General features: G+C 43.0%; 1 protein-coding gene across 15 annotated transcripts in view; it reads right to left on the reverse strand.

Moving 5' to 3' along the window:
- Positions 1 to 19,179, reverse strand: part of exd3 (exonuclease 3'-5' domain containing 3) — a 395,662-nt gene that overhangs the window by 189,154 nt on the left and 187,329 nt on the right. For all 15 annotated transcript variants that reach the window (XM_072566231.1, XM_072566229.1, XM_072566225.1 and 12 more), the window contains one exon: positions 4,111 to 4,164. In XM_072566231.1, coding sequence (XP_072422332.1) covers positions 4,111 to 4,164 — 54 coding nt within the window. The remainder of the gene's footprint in view (positions 1 to 4,110; positions 4,165 to 19,179) is intronic.

The raw sequence follows: 19,179 nt of genomic DNA on the forward strand, positions 1-19,179 counted from the left end.
AGTGAATTCCTGCAGTATATCTTGCAGATTAGGACACATTGCTGCTACTGAGCATCAGTGGCGGTGGGAGTAGATGTTTGTGATGTGGTGTAAATCAAGCTTCATTCTGGATGCTGTCAAACTTGACTGTCACTGGAGCTGCACTCAGCCAGGCAAGTGGGGAGTATATCATTACACTCCTGACTTACAGAGTCATACAGCACAAAACTCATCAATACCAACCAGATTCCAAACTAAACTAGACCCAGTTGCCTGCATTTGACCCATATCCCTCTAAACTTTTCCCATTCATATAACTGTCTTTTAAAGGTGTAACTGTATATGCATCTACCACTTCCTCTGGTGGTTCACTGTACAAATGCACTACACATTGTGTGAAAAAGTTACTCTTCAGGTCCCTTTTAAAGCTTTCCCCTCTCACCTTAAAATTATGCCGTCTAAGTTTGAATGCCCCCCCCACCCTCTGGAAATTAACTTTGCTATTCACCTCATCTATACCCCTCTTGAATACATCTTTGGGGAGTCAAAGGGGAGATACTCACCGCAATATTCCTCGCCTCTGACCTGCTCTGATAGTCACTGTGTATATCATAGAACCTCTACAGTGTGGAAACAGGCCATTTGGCCCAACAGATCCACACCGATCCTCCAAAGAGTAACCCACCCAGACCTATTCCCCAATCCTTTTACTCTACATCAACCCCTGACTAATGCACCCAAACCACACATCCTTGAACACTACGGGCAATTTAGCATGGCCAATTCACCCAACCTGCACATCTTTGGACTGTGGGAGGAAATCAGAGCACCAGAGGAAACCCACGCAGACACGGGGAGAATGTGAAAGCTCCACACAGACAGTTGCCGAGGTTGGAATCAAACCCAGGTCCCTGGTGCTGTGAGGCAGCAGTGCTAACCACTGGCCCTTCTGGTTTCTGATCAATGGTAACCATAAGGATGTTGACAGTGGCAGATTCAATGATGATAACACCGCTGAATTTTAAGGGGTGGTCATTTAGATTAGATTCCCTACAGTATGAAAGTAGGCTATTTGGCCCAACAAGTCCACACCAACCCTCTGGAGAGTAACCCACCCAGACCCATTCCACTACCCTATATTTACCCCTGACTAATGCACCTAACACTATGGGCAACTTAGCATGGCCAATTCACCTGACCTGTACAGCTTTGGACTGTGGGAGGAAATCAGAGCACCCGGAGGAAACCCACGCAGACACGGGGAGAATGTGCAAACTCCACACAGTCAGTCACATGAGGTGGGAATTGAACCTGGAACCCTGGTGCTGTGAGGCAGCAGTGCTAACCACTGAGCCACCATGCTGTCCCTTAGAATGCCTTGTATTGGAGATGGTCATTGTTTGGCATTTTTGTGGGGCAAATGTTATTTGCCATCAACTCAAACCTGGATATTGTCTGGACCTTGTTGCATTTGAATCTGGACTGCTTCAATATCTGAGGAGTTGCAAATTGTGCTGAACGTTGTGCAATCATCGGTGAACATCCCCACTTCTGACTTATCTAATGTAGGTCACTGATGATGTGCCTGAAGATTGTTGAGTCTAGGAATACTATCCTCAGGAACTCCTGCAGAGATGCCATCCAGTGCTCTCAAGCAGTACCTGCTCAGCAATAACCTGCTCATGGACATTCCGCCCCTGACCTCACTACAGCCTTGGTTCAAACATGGATGGAAGAGCTGAATTCCAGAAGTGAGGCTAGAACAACAGCCTTTGAGATCAAGGCTTCACTCAATCAAGTGTGGCATCAAGGAGCCTGACCAAAACTGGAATCAATGGTTATCGGGATAAACTCCATGCTAATTGAAATCATAGCTGGCACATAGGAATATGTCTGTGGTTATTGGAGCTCTGTCATCTCAGCTACAGGACATCTCTGCAGGAGCTCCTCAGAGTACTGTCCTAGGCCCAACTATCTTCAGCTACTTCAGCAATGATCCTTTATAAAGGTCACAATTTGGGAAGTTCACTGATAATTTCACAACATCCAGCACAATTCGCAACTCCTCAGAAACTGAAGCAGTCCACATTCAAACGCAATAAGATCTGGTCAATATTCAGGCTTGGGACGATACGTGGCAAATAATATTTGTGCCACACAAATGCTCTCAATAACCATCTGCAGTACAGGCAATTCTTCTATAATGAGATGGTTGCACACTTGTGCGGCTCTGCACTATATAAAAATCATGCAATAGATACAGCACTTAAAGTGATGGCAAAGCAATGCGTTGTAGCCAATACAGAGGAACCTCGATTATCCAAATACCAATTATCTGAAAAGTGGATTATCCGAAGGAGATCTCAAGGTCCCGATAGAAACATTATATCAAAGACGTGTTTCCAACAGTGATCGCGCCTTTTGTTTATCGTGATTAAACAAGCACTGCCTCCAAATGACTGACCTCCTGCCCTCTCTCTCTCATCACACTTTCCCTAGAGTTTTATGGAGGGGTGTACCCGAAACCCCCTCCCTTCCCCAGATAATCTCTCCAACATGGTCCTGTACAGGACAAAAGTGGAACCTGTCAAAATGTTGCAGTAAAATGTTGTGTGTGTGTGCGTGTGTGCGTGTGTGCGCGCGCTCTATTTGGAAACTTACCCCACAAAGGCATCAGCAGCAGCTGCGGTCCTGTTGTTGGTGTATAGTCCGGCTGCCCTGGAGAAGGGGTAGGGGCAGACGGGGGGGCTGTCCTTAGTGGTGGTGGGGCGGGGGGGGGGGGGGGGAGAGAAAGAGTGTTGGATGGGGTTGGGGGGGTGGTGTTGGGGTCAGGGGGCGGTGTTGCACAGGGTTGGGGGCAGTTCGGCGGTGTTGGGCAGGACAGGGGGGGCAGTGTTGGGGTCGGAGGGGCGAGGGTGGGAGAGTGGGGTCTCGCGCGCTGTGTGCTGCTGCAGTCTCCTGGTTGGGCAGCAGACTTTAAAAACTCCCAGCCCCAGAGGAAAAGCATTGAATCAATTAACTGAATAATCGATTATCCAAACGAAATAGTGCCCGCCCATCTCGTTCGGATAATCGCGGTTCCGCTGCACATGTTTTAAAAGTTTGTGCTTTAAAAAGAGTCCCCTATTCGTCAGTCGTGTTACAGTCAATTTGCAATGAGGAAACAAGCATTATAGCAGAATGACCTGCATGAGGCAATCTAATGACTGCCTCTCGACATTATCATCATTAAATCCCCTATCATTATCCTTATGGTTACAACTGACCAGAAACTCAACTGGACTCGCCACATAAACACAGTGGCTACAAAAGCAGGTGAGAGGTGAGGTATACCTTAGTGGTATTTCATCTCCTAACTCCCCATAGCCTGTCCATCATCAATAGGGCATAAGTCAGGAGTGTGATGGAGTACTCCTCATTTGCCTTGATGAGTGCAACTCCAACAACTCAAGAAGCTTGACACCATCCAGGACAAAGCTTGATGGGCACCACATCCAGAAACATCTAATCCCTCCACAACTGAGGGCACTATTTTCAAGATGCACTGCAAAAGTTCACCAAGTCTCCTTAGACAGCACTTTCTAAACCTGTAACCACTTCCATCTAGAAGGACAAGGGCAGCAGATACATGGGAACACTCGCACCTCCAAGTTAGTCTCCAATCCAGTCACCATCCTGACTTGGAAATACATAGCCATTCCTTCACTGTGGCTGGGTCACCCTACAGCACCACATTGTCAAAGATAACTCAGGACAGGCCAATAAATGCTGGCCAGCCAGTAATGCTGTCCCAAACAAAAAAACAACAACATTCTCCTCAGACTCCAAAATGGTTATTGAAGCACAAGACTCCATGTCAGATCTAATTCAAAGCTCCCTTGATGACACGTCTGAAACTTTGTTTGTATTCTGGAGCCACACACAAACTACAATCTACATAGTGAATTTCTACATGATGCTTGCTGAACACACACATGCTGCCAGGATGGCACAGTGGCCATCATTGCACACAAGTACAGACTGCCCAGATGCTGCTCTCTGTTCATTGACCATCGTTCAGTGGATGCATCCACTAATTTATTGCACACAACACAATCTTGACCATTCTGTTGAGATAAAATGGGCACTTACTGCATGATAAGGTAAGCCACAGGTCAGAATGAATCGGTTATCTTTGCGAGCAATCTGAAACAAAGAATGGAGCATATGTTAATATTTCAGAGCATTGCTAAATATTGATTGTAATAAAGGGGAGGTGGTGGGATAGTGGTAATATAACTGAACTAGCAATCCAAAACCCTGTGATAAAATTTGAATTCAATCAAAAAGCTGAAATAAAAAGTTAGCCTAATGTCGACCATGTAAAACGGTCATAAAAATACATCTGGTTCACTGATGCCCTTAAGGACGGAAATCTGCCATCCTTACCTGGTCTGGGTTACACTCCAGACCAACAACATGATTGACTCTTAACTGGTCCTTTGGGAAATTAGGGATGAGCAATAAATGCTGCACAGCCTTAACACCCATATCCCATGAGCACAGTAAGGGAAACATAAAAGTATGTCACAATTTCATCATGCGACATTGCTGGCAAATTTCTTGTAGTTCATTGAATTGGGTGCTCTGTTTCCTTCTTCAGTTCAAAGATGTCTGGGTTTGGTGGATTGGCCATGGAAAAGTGCTCGTAGTACCTAAGGATGTGCAAGTTAGGTGGATTAACAATGGTAAGGCAAGGTTATGGGGCTGGGATAGGAGCCTGGATTTTGGTGGGATGCTTTTGGGAGGATTGGTGTAGACTCATCGGATTGAATAGCTTCTTTCCGCATCATTGGGATCTATGTGTTCATGATCATACCCTACTCATGTATGTTGTCTTGAAATAACACACTTTGCAAAATATTGAAGAGTTCACAGAGCAACAGGTCCAACTGGTAAACTGGAAACCTATAACCGTTGAGATAGGAGTTGACCATTGGATTTCTGGCGAATCTGACATCATGGCTAATCTGACTATAACCTCATCCATATTCTTGCCTTTCCCAGATAACCTCTCACCCTCTTGTTTGACAAGCATCTCTCAATCTCCACCTTAACAATATTTGATAACAGCTTCCATCCTCTTGCTTTTCAGGAAGAGAGTTTCAAAACCTGAGGCTCCTCAGAAAAAAAAACTCCTCCTCATCTCTTTAAATTTTGAAACAGTGACCCCATAGTTCTCAATTCTCTGATAAAAGAAAACATCCACTTTAAGTCTATCCTGTCAAGACCCCTCAGAATCTTACTTGTTTCAATCATCTTTTACTCTTCTAAACCTCAGCAGATAGAAACATAAACTGTCCAACCTTTCCTCATAAGACAACTCACCTAATCTAGGGAATAGACTGCTAAACCTTCCAACAGTAACAGCCTTCCTTAAATAAGGTGCCTAATACTGTGCCTAAACCCAAGCACCCAGAGGAAACCCAAGCAGACACTGGAAGAATGTGCAAACTCCACAAAGATGTGGTCTTACCAGTGTCTGATGTAACTGAAAGATACCCTCCCTACATTTATATTTAATTTGAATTTACAATAAATGATAATAATCTATTATCTTTCCTAACTATTTATACCTGAAAATAAACCTTTTGCAATTCATTCACAAGAACACCCAGATTCCTCTCCATTTCAGAGCTTTGCAATCTCTAACAGTTTACGTATGTGTTCAGTGGACACTTGAGTTAAAGTCCCATCAAGTAGAAGCTTCTTTTTGAGTGTCGACGAATCTAGGTACGTGCAGACAATAATTTGGGAGGGTTGAGTTGTTAATACCAAAAGCAAATGTCAGAACTAAAAAGGGAATAGTAACTTGCAAAATCTTAGGAGGTTGCCTATGGTGTTTTACCATTCTCTCTGCCAAGACGAACAATTTCACATTTCCCCACATTTTATTCCATTTGCCAGGTTTTTGCCAACTCACAATCTGACTATATCCTATGTAGCCTCCTTATTGTCTTTTTTTACAATTTACTCTCTTGTCTTTGTGTCGTAAGCAATTTGGCAACCATACTTTCAAGTCCCTTCAATGAAGTCAAATTATATCAATTGTAAACAGCTGTGGCCCCAGACTGATCCCTGAGACACATTGCTTGTTGCCTCTTACCAACCTAAAAAAGACTCATTTATGCCTATTCCAGTTCCTATTAACTATCTGTATCCATGCCAACATGTTGCTGCCTACACTAAGAGCATTTATTTTCTGGAATAACCTTTGAGTTAATAGCTTCTGGAAATCTAAGTACCTTCTACCAACCAGTTCCCTTCATCTTCAGCATGTTAATTCTTCAAAGAACTCCAATTAATTGAATGAACAGGATCTCCCTTTCTCAAAAACTGTGGCTCTGCCAGTTTCCTTTACATACATTTTTCTAAGAGCCCAGGCTATAAGGCTTTCAATAAGTGTCAAACAGCTTCTCAATGGCAAATGTTAAGTTTGATTATATTTCAACTTCTTCAATTAACCCCAGAGAATGGGAACCCCTTGAAATTTATCCTTCTCATTGAATGCATTTACTTTGTGTGTTCTTTAATAGCTCCTCAAATGTCTGCTACTACATTGCAATTGACCTAACACTTAACCTAATTTGCCAGTTCACTTTCATGCTCCTCTAATTCTGGCCTATTATATATTCTCAGTCGTAAGTGTTTACAGCATCAACCAAGGCTGGAAAGTTGATTGCTGACATGTAAAGCAGGCCTCAATGAACAGCTATGCCCAATCATGGAATCGTAGAATCCCTACAGTACGGAAACAGGCCCTTCAGTCCAATAGGTCCATACTGGCCCACCAAAGTGTAACCCACCCAGACCCATTCCCATTTAACCCTACATTTACTCCTGACTAATGCATCTAACCTACACATCCCTGAACACTATGGGCAATTTAGCATGGCCAATTCACCTAACCTGCACGTCTTTGGATTGTGGGAGGAAACCAGAGCACCCAGAGGAAACCCACGCAGACACGAGGAGAATGTACAAACTCCACACAGACAGTTACCCGAGGCTGGAATCGAACCCGGGTCCCTGGCACTGTGAGGCAGCAGTGCTAACCACTGAGCCACCGTGCTGCCCCATGCCCCATCTCACCCCTTCTCAGCTATGTTCTGAAATGAACATTGAAAAGTAAGAAAGAAATTGGCAAAGGGCCTCTGCGTTCGGAGACATCTCATATATATTGAAATATTTGAATGGGTGATTGATTTCAATTGATCATTTAGCATTCCTCATTACAGCAGCAAGACTCTAATGAAACATAACCCAACTCCTTCCCTCAAATGGCCCTGTTCAAGATCTGTTCAATTCACATCCAAACGAAAACAATGGGATTAAAAACTAGACAGAGTCTAAAACAAGTGAGCTGCTTTTCCAGGTTTCAGCCCAGGTTTCAATTTATTTATGGGCAGGCTGTGGCAATTCTACCTTTCTTGATGAACTGAGAGACAGATAATTCCTGACATGTAAGATGATCTAGTGGCTCCAATTACATTGATGGAAATGTTCTATTGGCACCCTAACAGTCTGGGACAAAGTTAAAAATCACACAACACCAGGTTATAGTCCAACAGGTTTAATTGGAAGCACACTAGCTTTCGGAGCGATTTTTAACTTTGTACACCCCAGTCCAACACCGGCATCTCCGAATCAGTCTGGGACAAATAGAAGAGCAGATATGGAGGTAAGTTTCAGGGAAGCGTAGTGATCATGGGGGATTTCAATTTCCTCAACATTAACTGAGGCAGACATACTATGAAAGGTTTTCAGAGAGCAGAAACCTTAAAATGTAGCAAAGTCAACTTTTTAAACCAGTAAGTAGAAGGCCCCACAAGAGAGGGGTCATCATGGACTTAATGTTAGGTAACCAAGCTAGGCCAGTAATGTAAGTGGGCAAATAAGCCTGAAATCAAAATTGTAAACTAGGGAAGGCTAATTTTAACAAGACCAGATATGATTTGGCCAGAATGGAGTGGAGCAGATATTTCCATACTTCCACATTTCAGAACTGTGGGATACATTCAAGAAAGAAATCTGGACAGTACAGGATCTAGACTAGAGAGGTGCTGGAAAAACACAGCAGGTCAGGCAGCATCCGAAGAGCAGGAAAATCGACATTTCAGGCAAAAGCCCTTCATCAGGACTGAAGGCAGGGCCAACATGTTCCAATAAAGAAAAAATATGGGACCATCAAATCCAGTGAACCTTGGATACAAAGGCAAATGCAGGATTTAAGGGAAAAAGGGAGGTTTATGGCAGATACTGAATGCTCAAAACAGCTGAAGTTCTACAGAAGTATAGAATATGCAAGAGGTAACAAGTAGATTAGGATAGCTAAAAGAGGATAAGAATGAATACTGGCACGTGAAATAAAGGAAAATCCTAAGTTGTTTTACAAGTAAATTACGGCCAAAAGGATAATGGAGGAAAGATTAGGGCCATCAATGACCACAGTGGTAATTTGTGCCAGGAGCCAGGATGTAGGTAAGGTTCCAAATGAATACTTTTGAAGGAGTGTTCAATGGTGAGAGAGATTATACGTGTATAGAGATCAGGAAGGTCTGTGATACAATTAAAGAAGTTTTCAGATTTCTGAATGGTCTGGCCAGCTTAAACCAGCTTAAAAGCGGGTAAATGCCCACTGCAGGATGAAATTTATCCAAGGTTGTTAAATGGCAAAAGAAAGGAAACAACAGGCACTGCAAAAACATTAAATTCCCCTCTGACGGCAGGAGAGGCACCAAACAGCTGGAGGACAGCCAATGTGGTACCATTGTTCAAAAAGGGAGCAAGTAACCAGGAAACTACAGCCGGTCAATGAAACCTTGGTGGCACTCAAACTATTGGAAGCAATTATGACAGACCAAATTAATCTGCGTTTGGATAGGCAGGAAACTAGACAAGAAAAGAAAGCATGGTTTTGTTAAGGAAGGTAATGTTTGGCCAACTTAGTTGAATTTTTCAAAGAGATGACCAGATGTGTAATGTTTTGATGCAGTCTACATGCATTTCAACAAGTTTTTGCTAAGATCCCACTATGGAAAACTGATAGCAAAGATAAGAACCCAAGAAATCTAAGGAAATTTGACAAATTGGATCCAAAATTAGCCAAGTCGCAGGAAGCAGAGGGTGATGGTTGGGGGGTGTTTTCCAACTGGAAGCCCTCGTCCAGTAGGGTCCTGCAAGGGTCAGTGTTGGGGCCCTTGCTGTTTGTGGTTTATATAAATAATTTAGATATGAATGCCAGAGCGTTAATCATTACGTTCGCAAATGATACAAGAAATGGTGTGATAAATAGTGAGAAGGCCACACATAGGCAAATCAGAAGCAAATTATATTCAATACAGATGGATGACAGTTCTGGAATCCACTTTATAGGAGACTGTGATACCAATGGAGAGAACGTAGAGGAAACTTAATAGAATGTTTTCTGGACTGGAGAGTTTCAGTTATAAAGAGAGCTTAGATAACCTGTGATTTTTTTCTCCCTTAGAGCAGAGCAGATTAAGAGGACATAATTGAGAGATATAAAATTAGGAAGGGCATTGACAGAGTTCACAGGAAGAAACTTCCCCCCTTGATGAAGGGATTTAAGGTAAGGTGCACAAGGTTTCGAGGAGATATGAGTAAAATCTTTTCATCCAGAAGGTGGTGGGAACCTAAAACCTGTAAAGGTGGTAGCAGAAAACCCCACATCATTTAAGAAGTATTTAGATGTGTCTTTTTGAAGCTGAGGCATACAAGGCTATGGGTCAAGTGCTGGGAAAAGGGATTTGAATAGATAGGCGGTTGTTTTGATTGGTGTAGCTTGTAGGCTAAAGGGCCGTTTCTGTTCTATAGACCTCTCTGACTCTATATTAGGCCTAACAGTTTTCTTTTCTTCCTTCTTTTCAATTTCAATAGTTCAACTTCATTTCTTTTCTACTAACTGAAACCCAAAACCCCGGTCTGGGATTGTGAATCATTTCTTACATTAAGATAATTTCATTTGTTTAAATTCCTTTTCTTAGGAATGACGCTTTGGTCATGTTACTCCACTGAAGGACATCTCAGTATACTCAATACATCCTTCCCCCTCAAACAACTTCCAGCACAGACTAACAATGAATGTCAGGGTCTGGAGAGTTCTTCCTGTTTGCCCTCTGTGTAGTTCCTTAGGAACTCTGAGTAACCTCCTCTCACTTGAAATTATGGGTATTATAGCTTTTAAAAATTTACTGCAAATATGCAGGCCAACACATATACTTAGATTTCCAAAGTAAATGACATTAATATATACAGTATACAGATCGTTTTGTTATAATGCACAATTTGTTAACACAAATTCATTGTAACAATTGATGAAATATGGACGCTGTTTCTACAGCACAAACTTTTAAAACATGTGTTGGCTGTAATACGATTACAGCACCAACACTTTCAGTGCTGTTTCTAAAGCGCAATTTTTCTAAAACGCGGAGTTGCTCAGGAAGTCTCAGTTTCATTACACATTGTGGAATTGGCAATACAACTTAGATACAAACATCCTGTGATCTCGGCACGGTGGCTCAGTGGATAGCACTGCTGCCTCACAGCTCCAGGATCCCAGGTTCGACTGTCTGTGTGGAGTTTGCACATTCTCCCCATGTCTGTGTGGGGTTCCTCCCACAGTCCAAAGATGTGCAGGTCAGGTGAAGTGGCCATGGTAAATTGCCCATAGTGCTAGATGCATTAGTCAGAGGGAAATAGGTCTGGGTGGGTTACTCTTCGGAGGGTCGGTGTGGACTTGTTGGGCTGAAGGGCCTGTTTCCGCACTGCAGGTAAGCTAATCTAATCTATGCAATTTCACATAACTAAGATCAGTTTTAGAATACCTTGTAAATTAATACACTCATGTTCAATTATTCAATGTAAAAATCACAGGAAAAGGGAAAGCAATCACAAGGATGCGGTCAAATGAGAAACTGACCAGAGTGAGGTTTATATCTGGCAGCATTGAGGGAGGGAGCAGGAAAATAAGTGATGTCAGGTCACAGATAGAAGCTAGGAGAAAGTGAGGACTGCAGATACTGGAGATCAGAGTCAAGAGTGTGGTGCAAGAAATGCACAGCAGGTCAGGCAGCATCTGAGGAGCAGGAGAATATTTCCCTCCCCACCCCTATCAGCATTCTGGAGAGACCATTCCCTCTGCGGTTGCCTCATCAGATCCATGCTCTCTCCCACCAGCCCACACCCCACTTCCAGCGCCTTCCCCTGTCACTGCAGGAAGTGCAAAACCTGCGCCCACACCTCCCCCCAACACCTTTCCCATCTATCTGCTCCAACCTCCTATCACCTTCTCCCTCACCTTCATCTACCTATCACATTACCAGCTACCTTCCTCCAGCTGCCCCCCCCCCACCCCCCTTCCCATTTATCTCTCAGCTCCCTGGCCTACAAGCCTCATTCTTGATGAAGGGCTAATGCCCGAAACGTCGATTCTCCCGCTCCTCGGATTCTGCCTGCTGTGCTTTTCCAGCAACATACTCTCAACAGAGACAGAAGCTCACAGCCCAGCATGGACAGAAGTACTGCCTACTATTCTCTGCATGTGGTGCAAATTAACACAAAACCAAGCTTTACTGAGCTCAGGAGCTAGACGTATGGTTGTTAATTTATTCAGAGATTTACACTCTTAAAATGTCTTAGATGGCAAAATTGGCCTCACTAGGAGTTCTTTGGTTTTAGTGAATTGCATCATAGCACACATGCTGATGGGAGCGCTGTCAATCCCACATAAGATATATGACATATATATGATCTAGCTCTTGTTGCTAACAATACCTTATATAGAAACAAGCTGTCAGACAGCTACATTATGACCTGTACTGTGATGAGGCATGTGATATCATTTCTAGAACTTGCATTTTAAAACAGTGATAAATAGGGTTGGTTACCTTTCTGAAGGAACTTCAAAAAAAAACCTGGATCAGACAATCCTCCTGGAGCAGAGAACGCCTGGAGTGTTAATGGAAGATTGTTTTTATTGCTCTCTTATGTCCTATCCCGCTACACCACACACCAGGCCTTGTCATCACAAAGGTAAAAACAATGACTGCAGCTGCTGGAAACCAGATTCTGGATTAGTGGTGCTGGAAGAGCACAGCAGTTCAGGCAGCATCCAAGGAGCTTCGAAATCGACGTTTTGGGCAAAAGCCCTTCATCAGGAATAAAGGCAGTGAGCCTGAAGCGTAGAGAGATAAGCTAGAGGAGGGTGGGGGTGGGGAGAGAGTAGCATAGAGTACAATGGGTGAGTGGGGGAGGGGATGAAGGTGATAGGTCAGGGAGGAGAGGGTGGAGTGGATAGGTGGAAAAGGAGATAGACAGGTAGGACAAGTCCGGACAAGTCATGGGGACAGTGCTGAACTGGAAGTTTAGAACTAGGGTGAGGTAGGGGAAGGGGGAAAGGGGAAATGAGGAAACTGTTGAAGTCCACATTGATGCCCTGGGGTTCACAAAGTCTGCTGTCACACACTACCTATTGTTAACCACCAATAATCCCCATTTAACTATTCGTCCTCTTAGCCAGATTGCTATCCACTCCTTTGTCTGTCCAACTGTTCTTCTGTGTTGTTGGACTCTATCCCCACCTTTCATCTACTCCTTAACCCCTCCCCCCCACCCTATCTTCTGCATTTAAACTGACATTTTCCTAGCTTCCATCAGTTGCGAGGAAGGGTCACCAGACCTGAAATGTTAACTCTGATTTCTCTTCAGAGATGTTGCCAAATCTGCTGAGTTTTTCTGGCAACTTCTGTTATTGCTCTTATTGTGCTGCTTTACAACAGGTGGGGCAAACACCGAGTCATTAGCTTGCCTTTGGTTCAGGATAATCAAGGATTGATTATGGTTGAAGAAACTTCGAGATCAAAAGAAATTGGACAGTTTTGAGGAGACCTGATTGCAGTCGTAAGCAAGTATAGTTTCTCTTCGAGAAACGAGTATTGCATAGTTCAGGAAAAGCTTGGGGTGGGGGCGAGGAGGGCTTCTGGGTAAGATGCCCTTTGGAGGGATCGGTTTGGACTTGATGGGCCGAATGGCCAATTCCCCACTGGAGGGATTCTACGATTTTCTGAATTTGAGTCACTGTAAAGTGGCAGTGTTGGGGAATAGATTGAAGCTCTGGTATCCTGTGTATTTAAGATTTTCCAAATGAGTCTATAACCCGATAGCTCAGTATTTATTACCGGTTTTCTATTTTGTGCAAAAAACTGTTCATATTTTTAAAGATGTTGTGTTTTGGGGGGTGGTGGGGGGGGATGTCCTCCGTTGGCTGGACAGCTGGTTTGCAATGCACTGTCATTCCAACAGCATAGGTTCAATTCCTGCTCTGAATGAGGTGATCATGAAGGTCTTGCATCTTGACCTCACCCCTTACTTGAGGCATGGTGACCCACAGCTTAAACTCACCACTAACAAAAGAGCAGCTCTATCATCTCCTAGGATTAAAGCCACTTTATCATTGTGTGACAATGTGAATGACATTAACTGAAACAAATCTATCGGGACAGATTTCATTCTGGGCTTTGATTTGGCCAGGCAGAGGTGGGTACTGCAGATGCAGGAGATTAGAGTCAAGATTAGAGGGGTGCTGGAAAAGCACAGTAGATCAGGCAGCATCCGAGGAGCAAAAAAAAATCAACATTTCGGGCAAAAGCCCTTCATCAGGAATGAGGCCTCAGATGCTGCCTGACCTGCTGTACTTTTCCAGCACCACTCTAATCTTGACTTGATTTGTCCAGTCACACTATCAACTGGGAGCCGAATGTTAATCAATGGCTTTAGAGAAAATACTGCTTTTATTCAAGCACTATTCAAACAGAATACGCAAGCACAAACTTCCAATGAATACCATCCCATAGGCATTAAATTCCAATAAACTGAATCCCACACATACCAAGCAATACCCCTTGTGAGTGAATGTGATGGAATATAAGCCTGTGAGAGGATGTGTGCATAGATGAGTGTGTGGGGGGTGTATGTGTGTGTGTATGAGAGACAGAAAGGGTCTGCGTTCAGTACCCATAAGGATGGCCTCAACTGGGACCTTGGGCTCATGTCACACTACAGGTGACCCCACTGCACGATGCGCATGCACACACGCATACACACACTCACATTCGCGTAGACCCCCTCTCATACAGACACACATCCCCCCCCACTCTCAACCATGCGCATACCCTCTCACAGGCTTATATTCCATCACACTCACAAAAGCACTTTACCAAGTATGCACACACGCAAACACACACTCACACTCTCTCTTTCATGCACGCACACACATATAAGTCTAAGGGGTGAATTTGCATTTTCAGAATTATATTTGTAGATACATTCTATTTTGGTTAAAAAGCGCACAATTTGCAGCATGTCAGTCCATGTAATATTTTATAAATTCCACTTTGGAAATAGAACCAGTCTGACTCAAGATTGGGATACAGACAGACTCTAACCTCACACCTTTAATGCACTGTCTGAGCTGAGGTGTCACTTTTTTTGAATAAAAGCTTAAGTTATCTCAAGAATGTAACTTAAAGGAAGTTCTGGGATTTACATATTAATGAACCGAAACTTGCAACCCATTCTAAAAGATGAAAGACCTAACAGCAATCTAGGTTTGTTCAATACATCATTTCAGTTATATGATACTGTAATCTTTTGCTATAAATTCTGTGTCTTATGGTCCTGCTCTATAACCACCTGATGAAGGAGCAGCGCCTCAAAAGCTAGTGCATCTAAATAAACCTTTTGGACTATAACCTGGTGTTGTGTGATTTTTAACATTGTCCACCCCAGTCCAACACTGGCACCTCCGCATCTTAACAGTAGTAAAGGGTTGACAAGAAATACTGGCTGAAAACAGAATTAAAACAATTCAGCAATTGCAGGAGTCAAACTATAGTATGTCAAACAATATTCCTCATGGCTCTCTCATACACGACACCATTTTCTCCAACATTCTAACAAGTGCATTACACTATCGCTCAGTCCAGCCTGTTTTAGAGAATCAAAAAACAGAAGTTGCTGGAAAAAAGCAGCAGCTCTGACAGCATCTACGCAGAGAAATCAGAGTTAGCATTTCCGGTCAGGTGACCCAAAACATTAGCTTGCTCTCTCTCCATAGATGTTGTCTGACCCGCTGTGACCTCCAGCATTTGTTGTTTTCAGTAAATTCCAGCATCTGCAGTAATTTCTTCCTACTTAATCCTGTAGATTACAGCCTCCTCAAATGAGAAGAGCTCACAGAGACTGACTGTCTTATCTCAAGTATGATTTATTTCTGTAGAGGTAGCTAAACAGGAGCAAAGAAAGGAAATTCATTCCTGTGAATGGCAGGCTGGGAAAATACTGATCAGGATATCTGATAAGATATAAACAGCTTTCTCTCTCAATACAACTGATAACATCAAAAAAAAACCAAAGGAGAGGGATAAATTAAACAAAACAGTCTTCTCTGATCAAAGGCTCACTTGAAGTTGAGATCAATTAGAACTTCACAGAACACAGTTGATTCTCAGTTAACACTTCCCTCCAACTAGAGTTTAAACAGACTTTGTCCTATTGTGCTTAAACCCAGAGTAAATACTGCACCTGCGCAATTGATCATTGTCCAAATTCAGGCTGTCCTCCCCATTAAATTCAATGATCACAAGCCAGATGTGATGAGAAACACACACAAACCAAATGTGATCATTGGGAGGTCTAGCGTTTGGAGACAATGTTCCCACTGGGGGGAATACTCCTATATCTGAGAGTTACTAGGAACCTTAAGCAATCAAAGTCGGACTTGGCCGGGGTCGGGGGGGGGAAAGAGAGGGAATCACACCGTCACAATGAGCAGGGAAATTTAGGTGGGAAGAAACTGGAAAATGGGATCCGGGCTGCAACAGAGAACAGAGAAAATAAGCCCAATGCACAGCCCAGAGGGGAAATCAGAGTGGCAGAGTGGAATTGGAAGGGGGGGGTGTGAAATCAGAGAGGAATGAGGAAATCAGAGAGGGGGTGAGAGATCAGAGAAGGCGATTCAATGTATGGACAATGCTTGCGAGTTTGATGAGCAAACTGCCTTTCACTAAAACCAAGAAAGGTCCTCTTCCACTCAGAGCCCACAGCACATACCTTCCCCCACCTCATCAATCATGATGCAACCCTGGAAAATGTGGACCGCATCTCAATCAAGGCAGGCATAGAAGACAATAATATTCAATGTTCCATTTGTGCAGCTTGTCACTGAGCTAACTGAGGACAGAAGTATTTAAAGACCAGAATCTCAATCTCAAAATGACAGCAGAAATCCTCATGTTTCTGTAGCCATCTGAGACTCCCAAGAGGGCAGCAGAAACATATTATCTTTCTCAAAACCTTCCTGAGAAGTTCAAATACCTCCCATTACCCCTGGATTGCAATAAACAAAATTGAGAAGGTTCATTCAGCAAGATATCCAAGATAGCTTGACAGCCTTCTCTGTGAATATGCATAAGTGACAGAGGAAGTGCGCACATCTTTAAACACCTGTTTCCACGCCCCTCCTCCCAATGGACTCACGCCAGCTCAGAACATGCTGATGTGCCTGAAATCTGCAGCTCTCCATGTTTGTCAGAAACTTTAGCCAGGGACTGGGAAGGGACCCAGTTTGCAAGTACAGCCAGAAGAAGGAACATAAGACATCTTAACAGAGAGGCAATGTGTGGATGGGAAAGACTTGAGCATTTGGACCTACTTTTTAATAGATGCTTGTCAGCAATGTCAGTTCAAAGTGAGAAACAAACTTAGCACCTAAGCAGCAAAAAGTATGTGAACTCTCTTTACCCACCCACGAGATGACAGTCACCTATCAAACATGTTCGCTACAGAAGGACAAAACTCCAGTTTGGTCCACTGGTCTGGATAGGTTGCATGTCTGCATCAAGGAGTCCTCCAGCCACAAACATGAACCTAGGATGGTGTGAGGCTTCACTGGTGCCCACGTCAAGGATGTCATTGGGTGGATGCAGAGCACCCTGATGGGTGCTGGAGGTCACAATCCACATTGGAATCAATAAAACCAGGGAGAGAAAGGGGTGTGGTCTGCAGTCAGAGTTTAGAGAGGTAGAAAACAAAACAACAAATAGGACGTCAAAGATAGAAATCACAAGATTACTCCTAGTAGCACTCAAAAGTGAGTATAAAAATGGAATAGTACACATGATTAGGTGGCTGGAGAGGTAGTGCAGGATGGAGATTTAGCTTCACAGGAAATTATAAATAGTTTATAAGGAGGTGGATCTGAACAGGCTAGACAGGTAGGCCCTGAACACCACGGGGATCAATTTCCAAATGCCATTTGGGATGTCTAACCTAACTTGATAGTGGTATGTAGGAACCAGCAGGAAATATTAGACAGAGAGATGAAGGAATATAGAATATTGGTAGAGACAGACAGCACTAGAAGGGTAAATGGTAAGGTGGTCAAAGTAAAAGGAAATATGTTATCTAAATTAGGGTTATTTCATGTGTTTGTGAATGTGTGATATTTGGTAAATAAGATCAATGAGGTGTAGGCAGAGATAGCCACCTGGAAATATGATGTTACAATGATAATGACCAGCCAGTTCAAAGAAGGGAGAAACTATATTCCTAGATTCAAGGTGAGCTAACAAGTGAATAACACGAAGCCTTGTGGTAGTATTGATTAATTAGGACAATACAGTGCCAGAGACAGAGCATGTTGCAGAAGGGTCAGGGACAAAATCAATTTGGTTGGAGTTAAGGAAGAGAAGTGCTTTCTACACACGACTAACTGGTGGGAACAATATTACGGCACAAATCTATACTATGCTCCTTCTCCAAATACTTGACCCATTTGACTCACCTCACTGAAAAAAACAAACTGAATATTATTTCCTTCCTCAATGACTTAGAGGCCTACCCATTTCCTGAAAATTCTCCTGAATGCACTCCTCTCCCTGCTCTTTATCCTATTGCTGTCCCAATCTATATTTTGGTTAATCTAAGTCCTCATTATAGCTATTCTGCAGCTCTAGGACATTTCTGTAATTCCCATACAGATTTACTCATCTATACCTTACCAACTGGTTAGTGGCCTATTATCCTGAATTATCTCTTACATCTAACTAAATAGATTCTGTGAGGGAATCGGTTTAGCTCAGTTGGCTGGATTGTTGGTTGCCAACAGTGTGGGTTCAATTCCCATCACTGGTTTGAGGTTACCATGAGGGACTCTCCTTCTCACCCTCTTCCCTCGCCTGAGGCCTGGTGGCCCTCAGGTTAAATCACTGCCAGTCATTTCTCTCTAATGAGAGAGCAGCCCCTATGGTCTGGAAAGACTGTGGCAACACAACAACAAAACAGATTCTGTGCCTGAAATAAAACCAAAATTATGGAAATACTCGACAAGCCTGACAACATTTGTGAAGAGAGAACCATTTAAGCTCAATGTGGTCCCTGATGGAAGGTCTCCTGTGATCTTTTATACATTCCATCTAATACTTAGCCAATTTTAAGTATAGTCAATCTTTCTACAACTTCGTCTTTGCCAATTTGTAAACCATTAGGTGCTGCAAATTCTCCCTTTGCATTTTGACTTTTACCATCTTCAATGGTAAAAATAGACGCAAAATATTAATTTAGGACCTCAGCCATGTTCCCTATCTTTATAAACAACAAATACAGAAATTGATGGAAAAGCTCAGCAGGTCTGGAACCATCTGTACAGAGAAATCAGAGTTAACATTTCAGGTCCATGACCCTTCCTCAAAACCTGCTTTTGTGTCTCAAAAACCCTTTAGGTCCCTAATCTGCCCCATTTCTCATTTTATTAGCCTTTTAATATGTATAAACCTATATGAGACATTTGAATTCCTTTTATGTTAGCCATCAGTCTCCTTATATTCTGACCTTTTTCTAAATCACTCTCCTCTGAACCTTCTACATTCTGTATGATTCTCACTTACATTATTCCCTGATCTCGATCATTTGCACCCCTCGCCTCAGTGTCTGTTTCTTTGTTCATTCTTGTGTCATTAAAGAGCTTTCGATTGTTTTACATAGCTTGCTCCTTTGTGGTTGATTCCACAATATATTGTTTTAAGAAACTGTCTCAATATATTCGCTGAACTCATCCTCAAGGCTAAATTTGCCAATTCG

This window comes from Chiloscyllium punctatum, chromosome 49, assembly GCF_047496795.1.
Source record: "Chiloscyllium punctatum isolate Juve2018m chromosome 49, sChiPun1.3, whole genome shotgun sequence".
Classification (NCBI taxonomy): domain Eukaryota; kingdom Metazoa; phylum Chordata; class Chondrichthyes; order Orectolobiformes; family Hemiscylliidae; genus Chiloscyllium; species Chiloscyllium punctatum.